The 17925-nt window shown below is 32.4% G+C and overlaps 1 protein-coding gene across 1 annotated transcript; it reads right to left on the bottom strand.

Annotated features, from left to right (window-relative positions):
• Window positions 1–322: 322 nt before the first annotated feature.
• Window positions 323–6760, bottom strand: LOC112782800 (uncharacterized). The gene is made up of 6 exons (XM_025825405.3): window positions 6526–6760; window positions 4601–4673; window positions 4416–4509; window positions 2159–2293; window positions 2005–2062; window positions 323–1201 (listed from the first exon to the last, which is right to left on the bottom strand). The coding sequence occupies exons 1-6, from the start codon at window positions 6556–6558 to the stop codon at window positions 701–703; spliced, it is 894 nt and encodes a 297-aa protein (XP_025681190.1). The 5' UTR covers window positions 6559–6760; the 3' UTR covers window positions 323–700.
• Between the last annotated feature and the right edge of the window lie 11165 nt (window positions 6761–17925).

Raw genomic sequence — 17925 nt, 5'->3', positions numbered from 1 at the left:
AGTGATGAGAGAAATAGTATAAATAAGACTTAAAACTATTATAATAGATAATTGGTTCATTAAGAGTTTTCTCTTTTTCGATTGAAGTAAAGAGAATTGTATTTTGGTAATTCATCTCCTTTATTATAGTCAATCATCAATATCTTCTTCAACTTCAATTCATACAATCAATTCTATACATCTTTTTCTTTCATTCTTATCTTCTCTAATTCTAGTGCTAACACTCAAGCTTTTAGTAATTTGTATTTCTTTCCCCCGATTTGAAATTAGAAACTACTGTAAGCTTCAGAACTTCTTCAGATAATGTTGCAGTGAACTGAAATATGAAAACTCTATCAATCCTTGCATTACCATCCTTTTTCCTTCTCTTGTGAGTAACAATATTAAACAGAAAATCATTTGACAAGGCAATTGATATCATAAACACACAGCATGATGAAATTAACTCTAAACCAAGCTTATACCTAGAGTAACAACCATGTACAAGCATCAAACCCTAAAAAAAGTGTAGGAACCTAAAATTATTGGTACTAGATTACTACAGAGCAATGAGATACTAGATAATGAGTGAGGACATTCATTCAGGAATTTGGTATGGTTATAATTACTAGTGTCTATAGTCATCTAGCACTAGTTTGCGCTGCTTATTCTTCGGTCATCATGAAATTTCAACTGATCAAATTCCCCAAAGTGATATCCTTCACCCTTCCTCATCATAATCCTCATCATCATCTATCCGACTACCGAGATTTGCAAGCTGCATAGTGTCAATGGCCATCTTGTCCGCATCAGAAAGGGACCAGCCAGGGATTTCCTCGTGATTTATCTCTGTTGCCGGTTCAGGCAGACTGGATGGCGGCAAAGTGGCTGGAGGCAACAAGGCCGGAGCTTCCATGCTTGTATTCTTCTCCTCGCTCTCATTTAAGTTAGCATTTAGATCAATGTTACGCAGAGATTGATTATTTTCCTCATGACATGCAGTGTTCTCTTTTGGAACCTCCTTGGATTCTGGAGAATTGTCTAGTGACATGCCAGTATTTGGAATGTCTTTGCTAGGGTGCTGAACTGAGGAGCAAGGCTCAGATTCAACTTGCTGATGATGATGCGCTTCTCTTTCAGCAGTTCGAGCCCCTCTACCACGACCTCGTCCTCTGCCTCGGCCTCTTCCTCTACCAGTGCCACCAGTGTGGCCTAACTCATACTGCAGAAAAACAAGTGTTATTGACCAAACAGCAGAACATGACTAACCAGTATATAGATACGGGGAATTTCCTCAATTCAAGTACTTATATTGTCCTTTGACCAATAAATAACAAAGAACTATGCAAAACCTCTAAGTGGAACCTAAGCAATACAAGCATGGTAACATGAAAAAAGGGGATTAGCATATTTCTTTTAAAATCCACCGGTGTATTTGAAAAGTTTTATATCATCCACAATCTCACATCGTGATGATAAATTTCACAAACCAAAAAACTTTCCATTCCATGCAAAAAAAAAAAAAAAACATTAACAGAAATAATCTTCTCCGAGGGGTTATTACATGGTTTAATCAGGCCAATTTATGCAACATTGAAAATGTAGAGAATAAAGCCCTAAATTAGTCCTTAATCTTTCTTCTAGTGGCCACTTTAGTTCTTGCTCGTTGTTTATTAGTTTGTTTGTCCTTAAACTTATTGCGACAGAGTCCGTAAACTAACAAAAGGGCACATTTTAGTCCTCACTCCAAACAACCAAAACATACCAAAAGAAGGGACTGATCTGTTTCACAATTTGTAAGTTTCGGGAATAACAAACAAATAAACAAAGATCAAAGATGAAAGTGATCACTCTCAAAAAAGTTGAGGCCAATTTTAAATTTTACTCAAAATGTTGGTGTCCCTGCAACTAATCTTTCATCGTCCTTTAAAAATAATAATCAGTATTTTTAATTTGTTTTGATGGGAAACATAATAATCAGTATCTGAAACACAAAAACAAGGAATTTCATAAAAGTGCAATTACCATCTTACTCCTCTTAGCCTCTTCATCACTGTCATTACAATCATCACCAGCAGCTTTCCTGACAGAGTATAGCATACTTGATGGCATTAATTTCTATAAGAACACAAACGTGAAGCAAAAAAATATAAAGGGTACTGGATTTCATAGTACAAACCTTCTCTTTGGAAGGGTACGATCATCTACCCCACCTTCAGAATGACCATGGCCATGGCCATGGCCATAGTCAGGAACCTTGCTAACAATGTCTCTCAAGAAGTCAAAAACATTATAGCTTTGTACACAATGTTTTCTGCAATTCACATTTTCCACAAGTAAGGTGATGCAGAAGCAGTAATTTCAAGAGAGGAAGAAAAACGAAGCAATATCTTGTGATTTATGTAATTTTGCATATTCTATTGATGGCATACTGTTGGATATATGCGTGCTTAATAAGAGTTCAAGGTTCATATTTTCAAGTCCCAAGAGCTTGGGTTGGTGGTAAATGTCAATAAAAAACAATAATTATATAATGAGAATTGCTCTAGTTTAGTAACTTGTGTCTAAAGTTGTAGTTAATAATTATAACCTGAATAGCCTGAGGGTTGTAATTAATGTAAGAGGCCCAAAAGCTGTTCAAGATAATCAAGATGAAGAACAATCTTTTTTGTGGCAGTTTCAACATACGCCAAAAGACCCAGTTCCAAAACTTATATCCTTAGTCAAATTCTAGCTAGAGCCTCTGTCCTACATCAATTTGATACAAATTTGATTGATCTCGAATTCTGCCCTACCCATGCCAGCATGTAGAGCAACAGCTCCTAACCAAGCGCAAGAATCAACTGATATTCAAAGATTGGGAAGCACGCACAGTTGAAGACAGCAAAGAAAATACTGGACACAAGACACCAGAAGGAAATCAGTAGTAGAATATGTGGAGCAAGACGAAAGTAAGGAGTATGTCAACCCTTTTTATGATCCTACAAGAACAGCCTGGATGCACAGGACTTCAAAAGTGGCCGGCAAGAGCTCCTAATCTGAATTCCGGAGTTCGCCTTTAAGTTAATGATTTTTCACGCAAAGATGCATGTTAAATGTTTCCCTGATTGGGAAAAGTTTTTGACTGGAAACTTTTGGCTAGAGAAAAGAAGGTAACGGTTTTGAAGCTTGCATTGAAGTGAATTTCCCTCTAATGGTGGAAGACATTAAAAGACAAGGAAGAGCAAAGATTTGGACTTGGCAATAATTTAATGCAAAATTTAGAAAGCAGTTTTCTCCTGCTCATTACACGACAGATTTGGTAAGAACTTCCATCACCTCAAACAGCAAAATCACGGGTTATAACTTTACACTACTAGTTGGATTGAGGACGTTAATGAGCAGCAATCAGCCCATTATTTATCTTGAATCTTGATAAAACCCTGCCAGTCAGGATCAGACCAGTCTTGAAGTTCATGTATCTAAACTAGAAGATGCACATCGATTCTCAAACGGTTGTTTCGAATATTGAGCAAATCTCAGCTTTCCAGCCTTTGTGAGAAGAGGAAAGGGTGACCAACCCTTCAACATAGCAGCTATCAAGCTTGTATTACCAATGGAACTGCTTATAAACCAATGTAGTCATTAAGATGAAATGGGATTAGAATAGCAGATCAAAATACCTTGGCATCGTCAAGAGTTATTTTCACTCAGTTTCTTTCTTTATCTTAGTGGTGAACAGGGCATCTTTTCATGAAACTAAATCAAGCATGCCTCAATGAATTCAGTCAAGAACATAAGTATGATGAATGGGAAATGGGAAGAGAGCTTCACGCAAAAGATTGCTTCAATAACCAATAGTACATTCAACACTTCAAACAGAAAGGCTTCTAATCTTTTTTCCCCAGTCAATTTCACTAAAGTTGAAATTAAAAGAAATGCCACCTAATGTGAAACAAGTGAACTTCATGAAATTCAATTTTTATAAGGCAGCAATCCTTTAGAACTCTAAAACTTATCACTATCACCCAGCTAAAATTTAATATTAAGATGGAATTCAGACCATATATATGACAAATGCTATTCAGGTAGGCGATATATGCAGGCCTATGCAGTTTGTTATTTTATATAGGGTATAATGCAATTTACCCTCACCCCCCACCCAAATTTTTGCTCATGTACAGTATCATTGTCAAATGGTGCAACAAGAGACCTTCCGCTAACTTCTCTTTCAAAATTACTCTCACATGATGCGTTTTAGTCACACAATTACCCCTTAATTGAAGGGTAATTTTAGAAGACAATTTAAGGGTTTCACATACCACTTCTAAATAAATAAAGCAAATTTCAGCATGAAACTAGCAGGCCAATTTCTATAAATGCCTAAGTGGACATGCTTCAGAATAGAAGAGCACGATGAAGAAAAATAAAACAAGCCATAAAATTCGTCAACTTACAAATGCAGTGAAGTCATGGTTTTTGCTCCTCTTTGGAGAGTTATTGAATAAGTGCGGTTACAAAGATCTTGCAAAAATAGCTCTAAAGCTTTAGCTGCAAATAATTCAAGAGTGATGTCAACAATATATGATAGAGAAGAGCAAGTTGAGGATGTTTTAACAAAATATTTTAAAAATTAACTCACACACTAGAACAGGGACTGCTAGAGCTATCTTTCCAACATCTTCATCTGTTTGCATTATCTTCTTTATCCGAGCCTGCAAATAAATGTTTCCATCATATAAATCATTCTTCTATATCTCAGTCCTCATATAGTCCAAGGACATGAATTAAACAATGCCAAATTACATTCTAGCATCCAATTGGGAAAGATGATAGTATGGTACTTTCTTTTAACTGAAAAATCAGTTGGCATTCTCTCTTGTTACTCTCCCATATGATGTTTCTTAGAGCTCTAATAAATTACGCATACACATGACAAAGTAACAATGATTACATGATGTTAATTTTGTGCTGTAATCATTTATAATGATATATCTTTGAAAAATATCTATTGAATTTTGTACTATATTTAATATTCAAACTCGTATTTGTCATGCAAACATTAAGTTAGCGTAGTGTCTCTCTATATACATGGGATTAGATTGATTTTGGGATGTCCAGCTTCTACTTTAAACATAAGTATCAAGCGCTACTCTAAGATTTTCTTCCTCGAGCAAATCAACCATTAACATCATTAACATTGTCTAGAAATATCAGTTTTCCCTTTTTTGTTTTATTTGGATAGAGAAAGATACAGTTTTCCAAAACATTTAACACTTGTTCTGTTATATCATATTGTCCATGTTGTCACCATGGAGATCCATTTTGTGCAGGTATATTGCAGAGTTTTGTTATACGAGAAGGTCATGATTGATGTGAAGTTTTCAACAAGGTCTAAGGTCACTTACCACTCCAGAGTAGCATCAAAAATCACACAACACGTAACACACTAACACTTCATTTTTAATTTCACATGCCTTATTTAAAGAGGGGGGAGAAAATGCTTAAAGACTGAAGAATATTTTACCAATTCTTAAATTCAATGTTCTTTTACTTCTTTCTACTTTCTTAGTTTCTTACTACTATTTTACAGGAAACCTCTATTCACCAAAATGACCTATCCTTTTTTTCCTCCACTAAATTTCTTCATAAGAAACATAGAAACAATGACCCATCACCCTTGTAATTATTTAGGGTTACATAAACAAACAAAGAAGCATTCATGCTGAAAGCCTGAGACACATGATTCTATATATATTTCTTTGATTGGACAATATAATATCACAATTACCATGAAGCAAACAACATTTTCATACTTAAAGGCTTCACATCACTGGGAATATGACAATTTTCACATCACTGGGAAAATGACAATTTTCACACCGAAAGTTTTGATATCATATCGACAGCTAAAGTTGACCAATCACGAATTCAAAATTCTTCAAATTCATAAACATAAGCTTCATATAAGTTGTGATTAGATTTTCTCTTTGAAACAAAAATATAGAGACAGAGACACACCAGACAAATATTTTCTGTTTCCATTTTAGAAAGTACAGAAATACAACAATATGTTTTGTCTCTGAGAAGAAAAATTGTGCTACTGCCCGTCTCCACAATCAAACGAGTTGGTGTGTCTATTGTCTCTATATTTCTGTTTCCTATACAGTATCCAATCGCAGTTTGTTAGTCTCAACAGTTGATGCAGCCATCACTAACTTTGAATCTAACTCTAACCACAAAACCCAAAAACACTAACGAAAAAAAAAAAGGCTAAGAACCAAGAACAATAATCACAAATCTCCAGTACAGCCACATCACTATAGCCCTATTTACCCTAATTTGCCAACACAAAAATCTCAGAAATTGCACTAAATTACAGTCACACATTAACCAAATTCTACCCAAACTCAGAAACATTCAATTACCACCAATCCAGCACCACATATAAGAAATGTTCGATTCAAATGAGAAAACTTCCCTTCACTTTACAAAACAACAAAAACCTAGAAAGAAATTAACGAAAAAAAAAGGGATTAAAAAACTTAACGAAAAAAAAAAAATTACCGCAGGAAAACGGGTGTCTAGCTTCTTCTTCATGGTATGAGATTTGAGATGAGTGAAACGAAACGACCGAAAGCGAACAAAAAGGTACAACTGCGAGACTGAAGAGCAAAGAGAATGATTCAGACGAAGAAATCAAAGGAACACATCTCAGATCCGAAGGTGCTGCCTAAGAAGCAAACAAGGCTTGGGAACAGAGGAATATTCGTCCGTACGTGTGTTGACGAAGGTGCTGTCTTAGGGTGACTGGTAAATTTTAGAATAATTTACCATTGGTGATGTGTTCATTTATGATTGGGCCACGTGTACATTTCAAACTTTTAAGCTGGCACTGTTTTACTTTACTTATTTCCAAATAAATCATTTCACTCTTGGCGAGTAAATAATTTGTTTTTTAAAAAATTATTTATTTTTTAAAAATTTATTTAGAATAAAAATTAGAATTTATTTAAGAGTTTATTTTTTTAGAATAATTAAAAATAAATAATTTGATTTTTTAAAAAATTTTAATTTAAATTTTTTTATTTGTGAATCAAATAAAAAAAAATCTGATTTTTCAAATAAATTTTCACACTCTTCAAAATTAATACGTCAAATTTATAATTAGTAAAATAACTTTGTCAAAGATAAAATTCTAAAAAAAGAAAATTTAATTCATATAAAAAATATTTAAAACTAAACAATTCAATTTTATTCTATTAATATATTAAAGTCATTTCAAATCATAAAATTGAGTTTTAAATAAAAATAAATTTTTTTAAAGGGAATAGAATTTTCATATTAAATAGTTTCTAAACATGCTCAAAGTTGGTCTTTGAAAATTTTTTGAATCAAATTCATTATTCAGAAATTTTAAATTAGTGATATTAATTCTTCTATCTATTCTTTGTGGCTTCAGAAGCTTGTTAATATATTAATATGTTATGAAATGTCATAACATATACCTAATAGTTCTAACAATACAACTACACATTCAAGCATTTTTGTATCCAAATGCAATCAAACAGGCCCAAATTCAACAAAAATCGCTTTCATTACACCCACGTGCACACGTTTCAATAACGCTTCTTCGTTTTCGTCTTCATCTTCACGTTCTTCCTTCTTCTTCTTCGCTTTCCTCTTTTTTTCTATTTGCATTCCTTTTTCTTCTTTTTTGCGTTCTTCCTTCTTCTTCTTCGCGTTCCTCCTTCTTTTTCGCATGTTTTCTCTCAATCGTCATTCTTTTATTGTTGTTGTTGATGCATTTTTTCTTTTTCTCCTTTTAATTGAGGTTCATTTGAATCCAAAAATGAACTGGTTCAGATTTAGTGAATACTTAACAATAATATCAAGTGAACCTAAATCAATTCACAAATGAATCGAATTTGGTTCAGACTTGAACAAAAAGTGATAAACATTCAATCAGCAAGAAATACTGAATTCTGGGCAGTAAGGAGAAGAGAAGGGTAAAATTTGTATAATGTTTTTCTCTTGATTTATTTTGCTGTATGCTGCTGTAATATATACAGCTTTTACAAGCTCATCATAAATACAATCATATCTAGCAAATCTTTTTAATTTGTAGAATATTCTAATAAGATACTAACAAAATAAAGAATAAAAGTTGACTCACACATTCCAGAATAATAAAAGAAGGCAAAATAAATATGTGATATAATAAAAGAAAAATATAGAGTTGTTGATCATCTTATTTAGGCTTGTTTGTCTGTGGAGTACTCTTGGGAGTACTGGCCAAGTTGGAGGATGATATACGTCAAGAATCCCCAACTTGGATAAATTGGTACGAAAGGAATGTGTTGGGAGAGGCTTGGTAAATATATCTGCCAATTGGCGCGAAGATGGGACGGGAAGTAACTTCATTACGCCAGCTTGAGCCTTTTGGCGAACCAGATGACAATCCACCTCCAAGTGTTTAGTTCTCTCATGGAACAAAGGATTGGCAGCAATGTGTAAGGCGCTTTGATTATCACAAAATAGAACGGGTGGACGATCACAAGACATACGAAGAAACTGTAACAAATTCAAGATCCATAAAAGCTCGCATGTAGTGTTAGCCAAGGCTCGGTACTCAACTTCTGTTGAAGATCTAGCAACAGTAGTTTGCTTCTTAGTCCTCCAAGAGATTAAAGAATCTCCCAAAAAATACGGGTATCCGGGCAACCTACCCAATCGAAATCGCTGAAGCCATAATATATGAAGACTAGAAGATATGGGAAAGAAAAGATCTCTGCCCGGATTATTTTTCAGATATCGAAGTACTCGAAGAGCTGCTGCATAATGAACCTGAGTAGGGGTGGCCATGAATTGGCTAAGCTGTTGGGTGGCATAGGTGATATCCGGACGAGTTGTGGTTAGGTAAAGCAATCGACCCACAAGATGCCGATAAATAAATGGATCAGACAAAAGAAGACTACCATCTTGATGAAGTCTAATGGTACTATCCATAGGAATAGGTGTGGATTTTGTACCCAAAAGCCCAGAATCGTTCAAAAGGTCCAAGCAGTATTTGTTCTGTGAAAGAGAGATTCCCTGAGAAGAATGAGCTACCTCAATACCTAAAAAATACTTCAATATACCAAGGTCTTTAATTTTAAATTTAGAGTTCAAAAGTTCCTTTATTACTGTTATCTCGGAAGAAGAACTTCCCGTAATCACAATATCATCAACGTAAACCAGTATTATGCAAATGTCAGTGCCCAAAATTTTGAAAAACAAACTATAATCATAAATCGTCTGCTGATATCCATAAGAAACAAGAAGAAATGAGAGTTTCTCGTACCACATTCTACTGGATTGTCTCAATCCATGTAATGATTTGAGCAATCCGCAACATTGATTTGGCTGAGAAGATTTGGGGCCAGGAGGTAAAGCCATATAGATAGTTTCCGTCAAATCGCCATGAAGGAAAACGTTGTTAACATCAAGTTGCTGGATTGGCCAACCCTTAATCGAAGCCAAAGCAAGAACGATTCTGATAGTTGCAGGTTTCACTACCGGTGAGAATGTTTCAAGAAAATCTACTCCTTCTGTCTGTGTGAAATCCTTGGCTACCAAGCGAGCCTTGTAGCGGTCAATACTACCATTAGGCTGGCGTTTGATCTTGTAAACCCACTTACATACAATGGATTTTATGGTGGGAGAACACTCAACCAGAACCCAGGTCTTGTTTAGCTCAAGTGTAGCAATTTTCTCTGTCATGGCATGCTGCCAGTGAGGAACCTAAACAGCATCTTGAAAAGTCTTTGGTTCACAGTCAGAGTATAAGGATGAGAGAAACTTGGTATGTGAGATAGAAAAAGAAGCAAAAGAGAAAACTGAAGATAGATGATACCTTGAGCGTGAGGATGAATAAATTTGGGGATTAAAAGAAGTATTACAGACATAATCAGAGAGACGAGCGGAAGGCCGGATATGACGGTGGCTATTTCGAGTAGAGGGAGGGACAGTGATTGGTCCAGGTTCAATTGACTTAATGGAGTGAGGGGCTATATGTGATTGAGGAGAGGATGGGGGAGAAGTCATATTGGAAGAAGAGTTGGGAGAACAAGGTAAAGGAGATTGGGAGGAAGAAGACGAAGGGGAATTAGGAGAGAGAGGGGATTCGGTGCTTCCAGGAAGAGGGGGGTTGGGAATTATTGTTGTGAAGTGGGCTTGAAGTATGGAATGGATCATTGGGTAAAGGAACGGGTCCAATAGGAATGGAGAGTATTTTTGAATTATTGATGTTATTTGGGCTTGGATTATTTTGATGTGGGATAAGAATGGGATCATTTTGTATGGGCTGCTGGTTGATTTTGGCTAAGGGAAAATAAGCTCATAAAAGATCACATTTCTAGAAATTATCATTTTCTTATGTTCAAAAAGATAAAAAAATATATATATATCCTTTAAAACTATTTTGATAACTAAGAAAAATACCCTTTTGTGCTCTTGAATCAAATTTAGAACGATGACTCAAAATAGTTGAAACAAAGCATAAACAGTCGAAAACTTTGAGTTCATTGTAACCAGGTTGTTTATTAAATAGAATTTCGAAAGGGGTTTTAAAATTAAGAATGGCAGATGGAACTCTATTTATCAAATAAACTGCATGGTTAATAGCATAAGACCAAAAAGTAATAGGCAAATTTGATTGAAACATGAGAGCACGGCAACATTTAAAATATGTTGATGAATAAAAGGATGTCAAAAGAAATTCTAGACCATTATCTGATCGAATAAATTTAATCTTAGAGTTAAACTGCGTTTCAACCAAAGCAATGAAATTTTTTATATGTTGAGATACCTCACTTTTTTATTTTAACAAGATGATCCAAGTAAAGCGGCTAAAATCGTCAACTATGGTTAAAAAATATTTGTGATTATGAATTGAATTTTGACGAAAAGGTCCCATATATCCATATGTAATAATTCAAATTTCATGCTCGCTTTATTATTACTAAGAGAAAAATGAAGTTTTGGTTGCTTAGAAAAATGGCATACATCACAAGGTTCATCATGATGCAAAGAAATAAAAGGATATTGTTTATGCAAGGCATTAAGCCATTGTCTAGAAAGATGACCTAATCTAAAATGCCATAAGTTTAAAGATGTGATGGGTGTAATATATGTAGAATTGATGGAGGAAGATGATGAACTTATGTTGTGGAAAGCTTGCTCAAGAACATATAATCCTTCTTTTAAACTACCAAAACCAATCATCCTCAAGCTGTTCGATTCCTGCACAATACATGAAAATTGTGAGAAAGTGACATCATAAGGAAGTTTAGAAGTAAGTTTTGAGATAGAAATTAGATTAAAATGAAATTTGAGGCAAATAAAGTACGTCAGAAAGAATTAAAGAGGATGAAAATTGAACTACACCCTCAAAAGATGCTATAGCTTTGGAACCATTGAGCATATGGGCAACTATTGGCTTAATTTTTATGAATGAAATAAAATAAGAAAAATTGGAAGTAATATGATCAGTGGCACCTGAATCTAATATCCATGCACCATTAAAAACAGAGTGTGATGCAGAATTTAAAATTGAAAAAGTATGAGAAGAACATAAAATATGGCTACCTGAATTTGGATTGGGGAGAAGCCCAATTTAAGATTGAGAGGAAGAGGAACTGAATTACTGAAGGTACTGTGGTCCTCGGCCCTTTTCAGAAAGATCATTAAGGCTGCATGCTGGGCTTGGGTCAGTCCAAGAACTGGTTCAGTTGGTGCCCTAATAGCCTGTTTTTCTTGAGCCAGACTGTATGAAGAGGATGATTGTAACAGTCCAGACCACCCGCTAGCACGATATTGTCCGCTTTGGCACATAAGACCTCACGGTTTTGTCTTTGACGATAGGGATGATAGCTGAAGCCCCCCCACACTCACTCGTCAAAAGTGTCATGTTAGGGAGAGGTATCCACACCCTTATAAGGCATGCTTCGTTCCCCTCCCCAACTGATGTGGGACCTTACAATCCACCCCCCTAAGGGAGCCCAGCTCCCTCGCTGGCACATCGATCCGGGCTCTGGCTCTGATACCATCTGTAACAGCCCAGACCACTCGCTAGCACGATATTGTCCGCTTTGGCACACAAGGCCTCACGATTTTGTCTTTGACGATAGGGATGATAGCCGAAGCCCCCCACATTCACTCGTCAAAACGCGTCATGCTAGGGAGAGGTATCCACACCCTTATAAGGCATGCTTCATTTCCCTCCCCAACCGATGTGGGACCTTACAATGATGGTGCGGCGCCGCTGGAGAACAGAGTAGGGTTAGCAACGGAGGAAGCGGCGCTGTTGATGGAGGGAGCAGCGTGACCACCAGCACGCAGTCGTCCAGGGTATCGCGAGTGTCCAGGTGGATACCCGTACTTTCCATAGCACACGTCCACCGTGTGTCCTGTTATGTCGCAATGAGTACACTGCTTGGAGGAATTCCCGCCGCGTCCTTTGCTGGAGAAACCAGAGCCACGTCCGCTGCCGTGTCCTAGTCGTTGACCTTTGATGGCGACAGCAATAGTTCTTTGTTCATCCAGGATGCCATAAGCTGCTTGTAATTGTCTTTCCTGCTGAATTACCATGGCAAAAACTCGATTGACTGGAGGCAGAGGATCAAGGAGAAGCAATTGGGATCTTACCACTGAAAAACGTTCATCAAGTCCCTTCAAGAATCGGATGATGATGTCTTGGTTACAGTAAGTCCTTGCAGGGCATGTACAGAGAGGGAGAGGGCATGAATTTTTTATCTCTTCCCATAGAGTCTTTAGGGCAGTGAAAAATTCAATGACTGCGCAATAGATCTGACTGTGAGAAGCGATCTCGAAGATCTTCCCAAACAGAAAAAGCAGTAGACAGATAAATGACACTTTGAGTAATGGAAGGTGAAAGGGAATGAAATAGTCAAGAAAGGACTAAATTATTGCAACTTTCCCAGGCAGGATAAACTAGGTCATCAAGTGAAGGAGAAGGGATTGAACCTGTCAAGAAGCCATATTTGTTTTTAGAAATTATGGCCATAGAAAAGGAACGACACCAAGAATGGTAGTTGTTTCCTATGAGTACAGGGGAAACAAGAATTGACGTTGGGTTCTCACTTGGGTGTATATAGAAGGGGCTAGCAGGATTTTGAGACGTGTTTGAATCATTATCATTCATTGTTTGTATGACAGAGGAAGAAGAAGAAGAAGGAGAAAAAAGTGTTCCGTTTGGATTTGCGGTCTTTACCATGGATGGATATAGCAGAGCTTTAAAGCTCTGATACCATACTGAATTTTGGGCAGTAAGGAGAAGAGAAGGGTAAAATTTGTATAATGTTTTTCTCTTGATTTATTTTGCTGTATGCTGCTGTAATATATACAGCTTTTACAAGCTCATCATAAATACAATCATATCTAGCAAATCTTTTTAATTTGTAGAATATTCTAATAAGATACTAACAGAATAAAGATAAAAGTTGACTCACACATTCCAGAATAATAAAAGAAGGCAAAATAAACATGTGATATAATAAAAGAAAAATATAGAGTTGTTGATCATCTTATTTAGGCTTGTTTGTCTGTGGAGTGCTCTTGGGAGTACTGGCCAAATGGTCTAATAAGAAAAGCACGTTTTAATTTATTTCTGCATGCAAATGAACTCAATTAAACTAAGAGATGAACCGAATTCCTTAAGGAATAACAGATTTGATGAATACTTAAAACTTAAAAGTAATATCAAATGAACCTAACTCAATTCACAAATGAACCAAATTCAGTTCAGATTTGAGCAAAAAGTGATAAACATTTAATCAGCAAGAAAAACACATTTCAATTTATTTTTGCATGCAAATGAGCTCAATTAAACTAAGAGATGAACCGAATTTCTTAAGAAATAACAGATTTAGTGAATACTTAAAATAGTATCAAGTGAACCTAACTCAATTCACAAATAAACCGAATTCGATTCAGATTTGAACAAACAGTTAAAAAATTACTTAAAGAATAAAAAATTTGGTCAATACTTAAGTATCAAGTGAACCTCAATTAATAACACACAAATGAACCGAAATTATTTAATGATGGCATCAGAGAAAATCAGAACTAATAAAAATGTTAGCAAAGTTGGTGTTATTGGTGATGACGATAACGAAAAAAGGAAAAAAAAAATAAAGAAGACGCCAACATTGGGGAAGAAGAACATGCACGAATTTGGAAGAAGAAGAAGAACGACGATGAGAAGAATAAGGAAAAGGAGAATGAAGCGCATGAATTGAAAAATTGTTATAACAACATGGTTAGACTTGGTTAAGTATTTTGCTTGGATATAAAGTTTTATTCTAGTTCTAATTGGGTGCTAACATGATAAGTTTATGAAATTATATCAAATCAACTCCAAATTAAGGGATTTTAATATCTCAATGTCTGCCTCAATTTGAAGTGGATAAATAAAATTGAGATCTACGATGGATTAGTCATTAATTTGTCGGATTAGGACTTAGGAGATATGTGAACAACCAAAAAACTTATAATGTTAACCACCAATTAGGATTATCAAGTGTGTATATTGTGGTTAGTATCACTTAATGTGCTACATCAGCAAATTCTGACGCAGTTAGCAATAAAAATGACGAAATGATTAATATAACTAATTTAAAATTTTTAAATAATAAATTTAATTAAAAAATTTTTCAGAGATCAATATAAAAAACAAATAATTTTTCAAAAATAAATTTAACTATTTATTCTATCATTGTTTTTCTCAAAATTATCACGCACTAACAACTTTTTACTAAAAATAAGGACATGTAAATTAAATCTAGAAAAGGTTTTCGAGTTTGAATGTATATTTTTTGAATTTTTAGATGAGTACAATTTTTTTGGTTGATTTTTTTCTGATCATCTTAATAAAATTATATAAAAATATTTTATCTAAATAAAAAATTAATCACCAAATTAATATTATTTATGTGAATTATTTAATATATTTTTAATATATATTTTATATTTTGATACATATTTTGTGATTGATTAATAATTTTTTTTATATAAGTAATATAGTAGTAAAATTAGTATTTTTGTTCATAATAACATTACAAGAATATAAATATTTTAAAATTACGTTAACTTTGTCATAATATTATAAATTATGACAAGAAAATAAATATTTATAGAATCAATCTATTTTTACAAAAAATTCATATGAAAAAAAGTCCCTATCAACTAAATTATATGTAATAAATATTTGAAAGAATAGAAGTAAAAATATAAATTAAAAAGATAAGCGGCAAAAAAAATTAAAATTAAATAAAAAAATAAAAATATGTATATAATAATAGTAAAATATTTATGCAAATAATATTACTTGATTATTTTTTAATTATATTTAATTATAAATTTAATATATTTTTCATAATTTTGTGAATCTATTTTAATTATGTTATTTTATTAATTTTATTTTTTGTAGAATAGAAATGTAAAAAAGAGATAGATAATGAGAGAAAAAAGAGAGAGAAAGATAAAAAAAAAAGAGAGTGATTTTGTTAATTTTGAAGAAAAATATTTTATTATAATTGTAATGAAAATACCTCATGACACATTTTAGTTTATCAAATTAGTAACATAAAATATAAATTATAAATTGTATATAGAATAAAAAGTGTAGAGAAAAATAGAGAAAGAGAGAGAGGTAGATAAAATAATGGAGGAAGAAAATTCATTAATTTTAAAAGTAATATTTTATCTTAATTTTAATAATAAAGTTTTATATGACATATTTTGGTTCTTAAATTAGTAATATAATATAACTATATTTTAATTTTAATATTTTAATTTTAATTACAATTAGACAATATTATATTATATATTTTGATTGTTAAATTTATAATTATTTATTGATTATGATATATAAAAGAGATAGAATGAATATAGGAATAAGAGAAATAGAGTGGATGAAAGAATGAGAGAGATAGAGAAATAGAGAAAGAAAGGTAGAGAGAATTCTTTAATTAAAAAAATAATTTTAATTGTAATAAAAAAATGACACGTAGTATATTTTGATTATAAAATTAGTAATATATAATATATTAAACATGATAAGGTCATTGACAAATTAAATTTTATAATTGATTATCTATTTCTATCAATAACCTACTTATTCTGTCACTAAAAAGAAAAACAATAATAGCCTACCTACAAGCATATTCAAGGTCAAATTGAAATAAGAGTTAAATATAGAATTGCATATATATATATATATATATATATATATATATATATATATATATATATATAATATATATATATATATATATATATATATATATATATATATATATATATATATATATTCAACAATGAATTGTCCTTCTATAAAATAGGTAACTTGAACTTGTAAGTAAGAAATGAGGAGCCTTTTGCTTTCAATTATTAAGTAATTAAAAATATTTTGTTGTCAATTTTATTTTTTATTTTTATTTATAATAAAAAATACCAAAAATTCTTGTAATTTTTTATGGCTAAGTTTTATAAGTAAGTATTTTTTTTATGCTAATATTTTTAGTATTCTTTTTTAAATTTTGATTTTTTTTTACTAATCTTTTGTTTTTTTATTCATATTATGGATGTTGTTGTTCATTTTTTAAAATTCTTGTAATATTCTCTTATGCATATTGTTGTTTTTTATAAAAAAAATTTAGTACTTATTATTCATATATATATATTAATTAATTAATTAATTAATTAATTATTTACAAAAAATTTTTTGTTATTTTTTATTTAAATTTATATAATTTTCACTGCGTGTTTTTGAATTAGTATGTATTTAATTTTTTATTATTATGCTTTTAATAATATAAGTGATTAATTCCATTAAGAAGACTAAATTTAATAAAAAGAATGCAAAAAAGAGTACTAAAATATTATGACTAAGAAAGTATTAAATTTTAACAAATAGATTTAAATTCTTTAAAAAAATTATAGCCCAAAGAGTGTTGAAAAAATATAGTTTTGAGTAATATAAATTTATGTCTTTTTTAATAGTTTTTATCTAAACATAATTTTGAATAATATAATCCTAGTTAATATTCAATTTAGTCCCTGAAATTATATTCGATATCGAACTTAATGTGACCTTCAAAATTCCAATGGACTTAAATCAGATCCCACAACTTGTAACTGTACCTCACATTAACCCTTGAACTGATTTCCGTTAATGACATGTTGATTTGATACATTAATTTGTTGTAATTTAAATTTCTCTCTTAGATTCTACGTGATCAAGATCTATTAGAGGTTGTCCCAGATCTTTAAATTTTTTAAATTTAACTTGTTATTATCGTCTTAGTGAGGATATTGGAGAGCTAGTCAAACTTAGGAGTTCTAATAGATCTCAATCACATAAAACCTAAGTGAAGAGATCAAATATTGACGAGTTAACGCGCAAAATCAACACGCTGTGTTGTTCACAAAATTAATTCAGGGCTAAATAACGGGAGTTACTATTATAAAATTTGGAGTCTAAATTGAGTCAATTATAACTTCAAGGGTTATTTTTAAATTCGATCTTAAATTATAGGGATCAAATTGAGTATTAACTTAATATAATCCAAATAAAGTTCATTTTATTATAATCTATTTTATCACTTCTACAGAAAAATTGATTTCAAAACAAAAAAAAATCTATTTTTCATTCTTGGCTTTGTGAAAAAATGTTTTTTTTTTGTTTCTGGAAATACTGACTCTCCACCACTATTTTTACGTAATGATTCATCTGCTAGAAGTATTGATCCTCCACCACTATTTTCAAACAATGTTCCATCTAATTAAATTACCTATTGCATATCATTTTACCACTCTATTTTTATTATTAAATTTGTATTTAAAATTGTGTGTGATATGAAATTTCAAGTTTTAATTTTATTTTTTTCACATGTGATTTTATTT

Source organism: Arachis hypogaea, chromosome 20 (assembly GCF_003086295.3).
Source record: "Arachis hypogaea cultivar Tifrunner chromosome 20, arahy.Tifrunner.gnm2.J5K5, whole genome shotgun sequence".
NCBI lineage: Eukaryota > Viridiplantae > Streptophyta > Magnoliopsida > Fabales > Fabaceae > Arachis > Arachis hypogaea.
This window is presented reverse-complemented; position numbering and strand designations above follow the sequence as displayed.

Excerpts from the sequence above, each read along its gene's own strand:
- LOC112782800 (XM_025825405.3), bottom strand. The coding sequence starts at position 6,558 with ATGAAGAAGAAGCTAGACACCCGTTTTCCTGCG. Across the intron at positions 2,063-2,158 it reads CGTACCCTTCCAAAGAGAAG|GAAAGCTGCTGGTGATGATT; the intron begins GTTTGTACTATG and ends ATACTCTGTCAG. Across the intron at positions 1,202-2,004 it reads AGGCTAAGAGGAGTAAGATG|TATGAGTTAGGCCACACTGG; the intron begins GTAATTGCACTT and ends GTTTTTCTGCAG.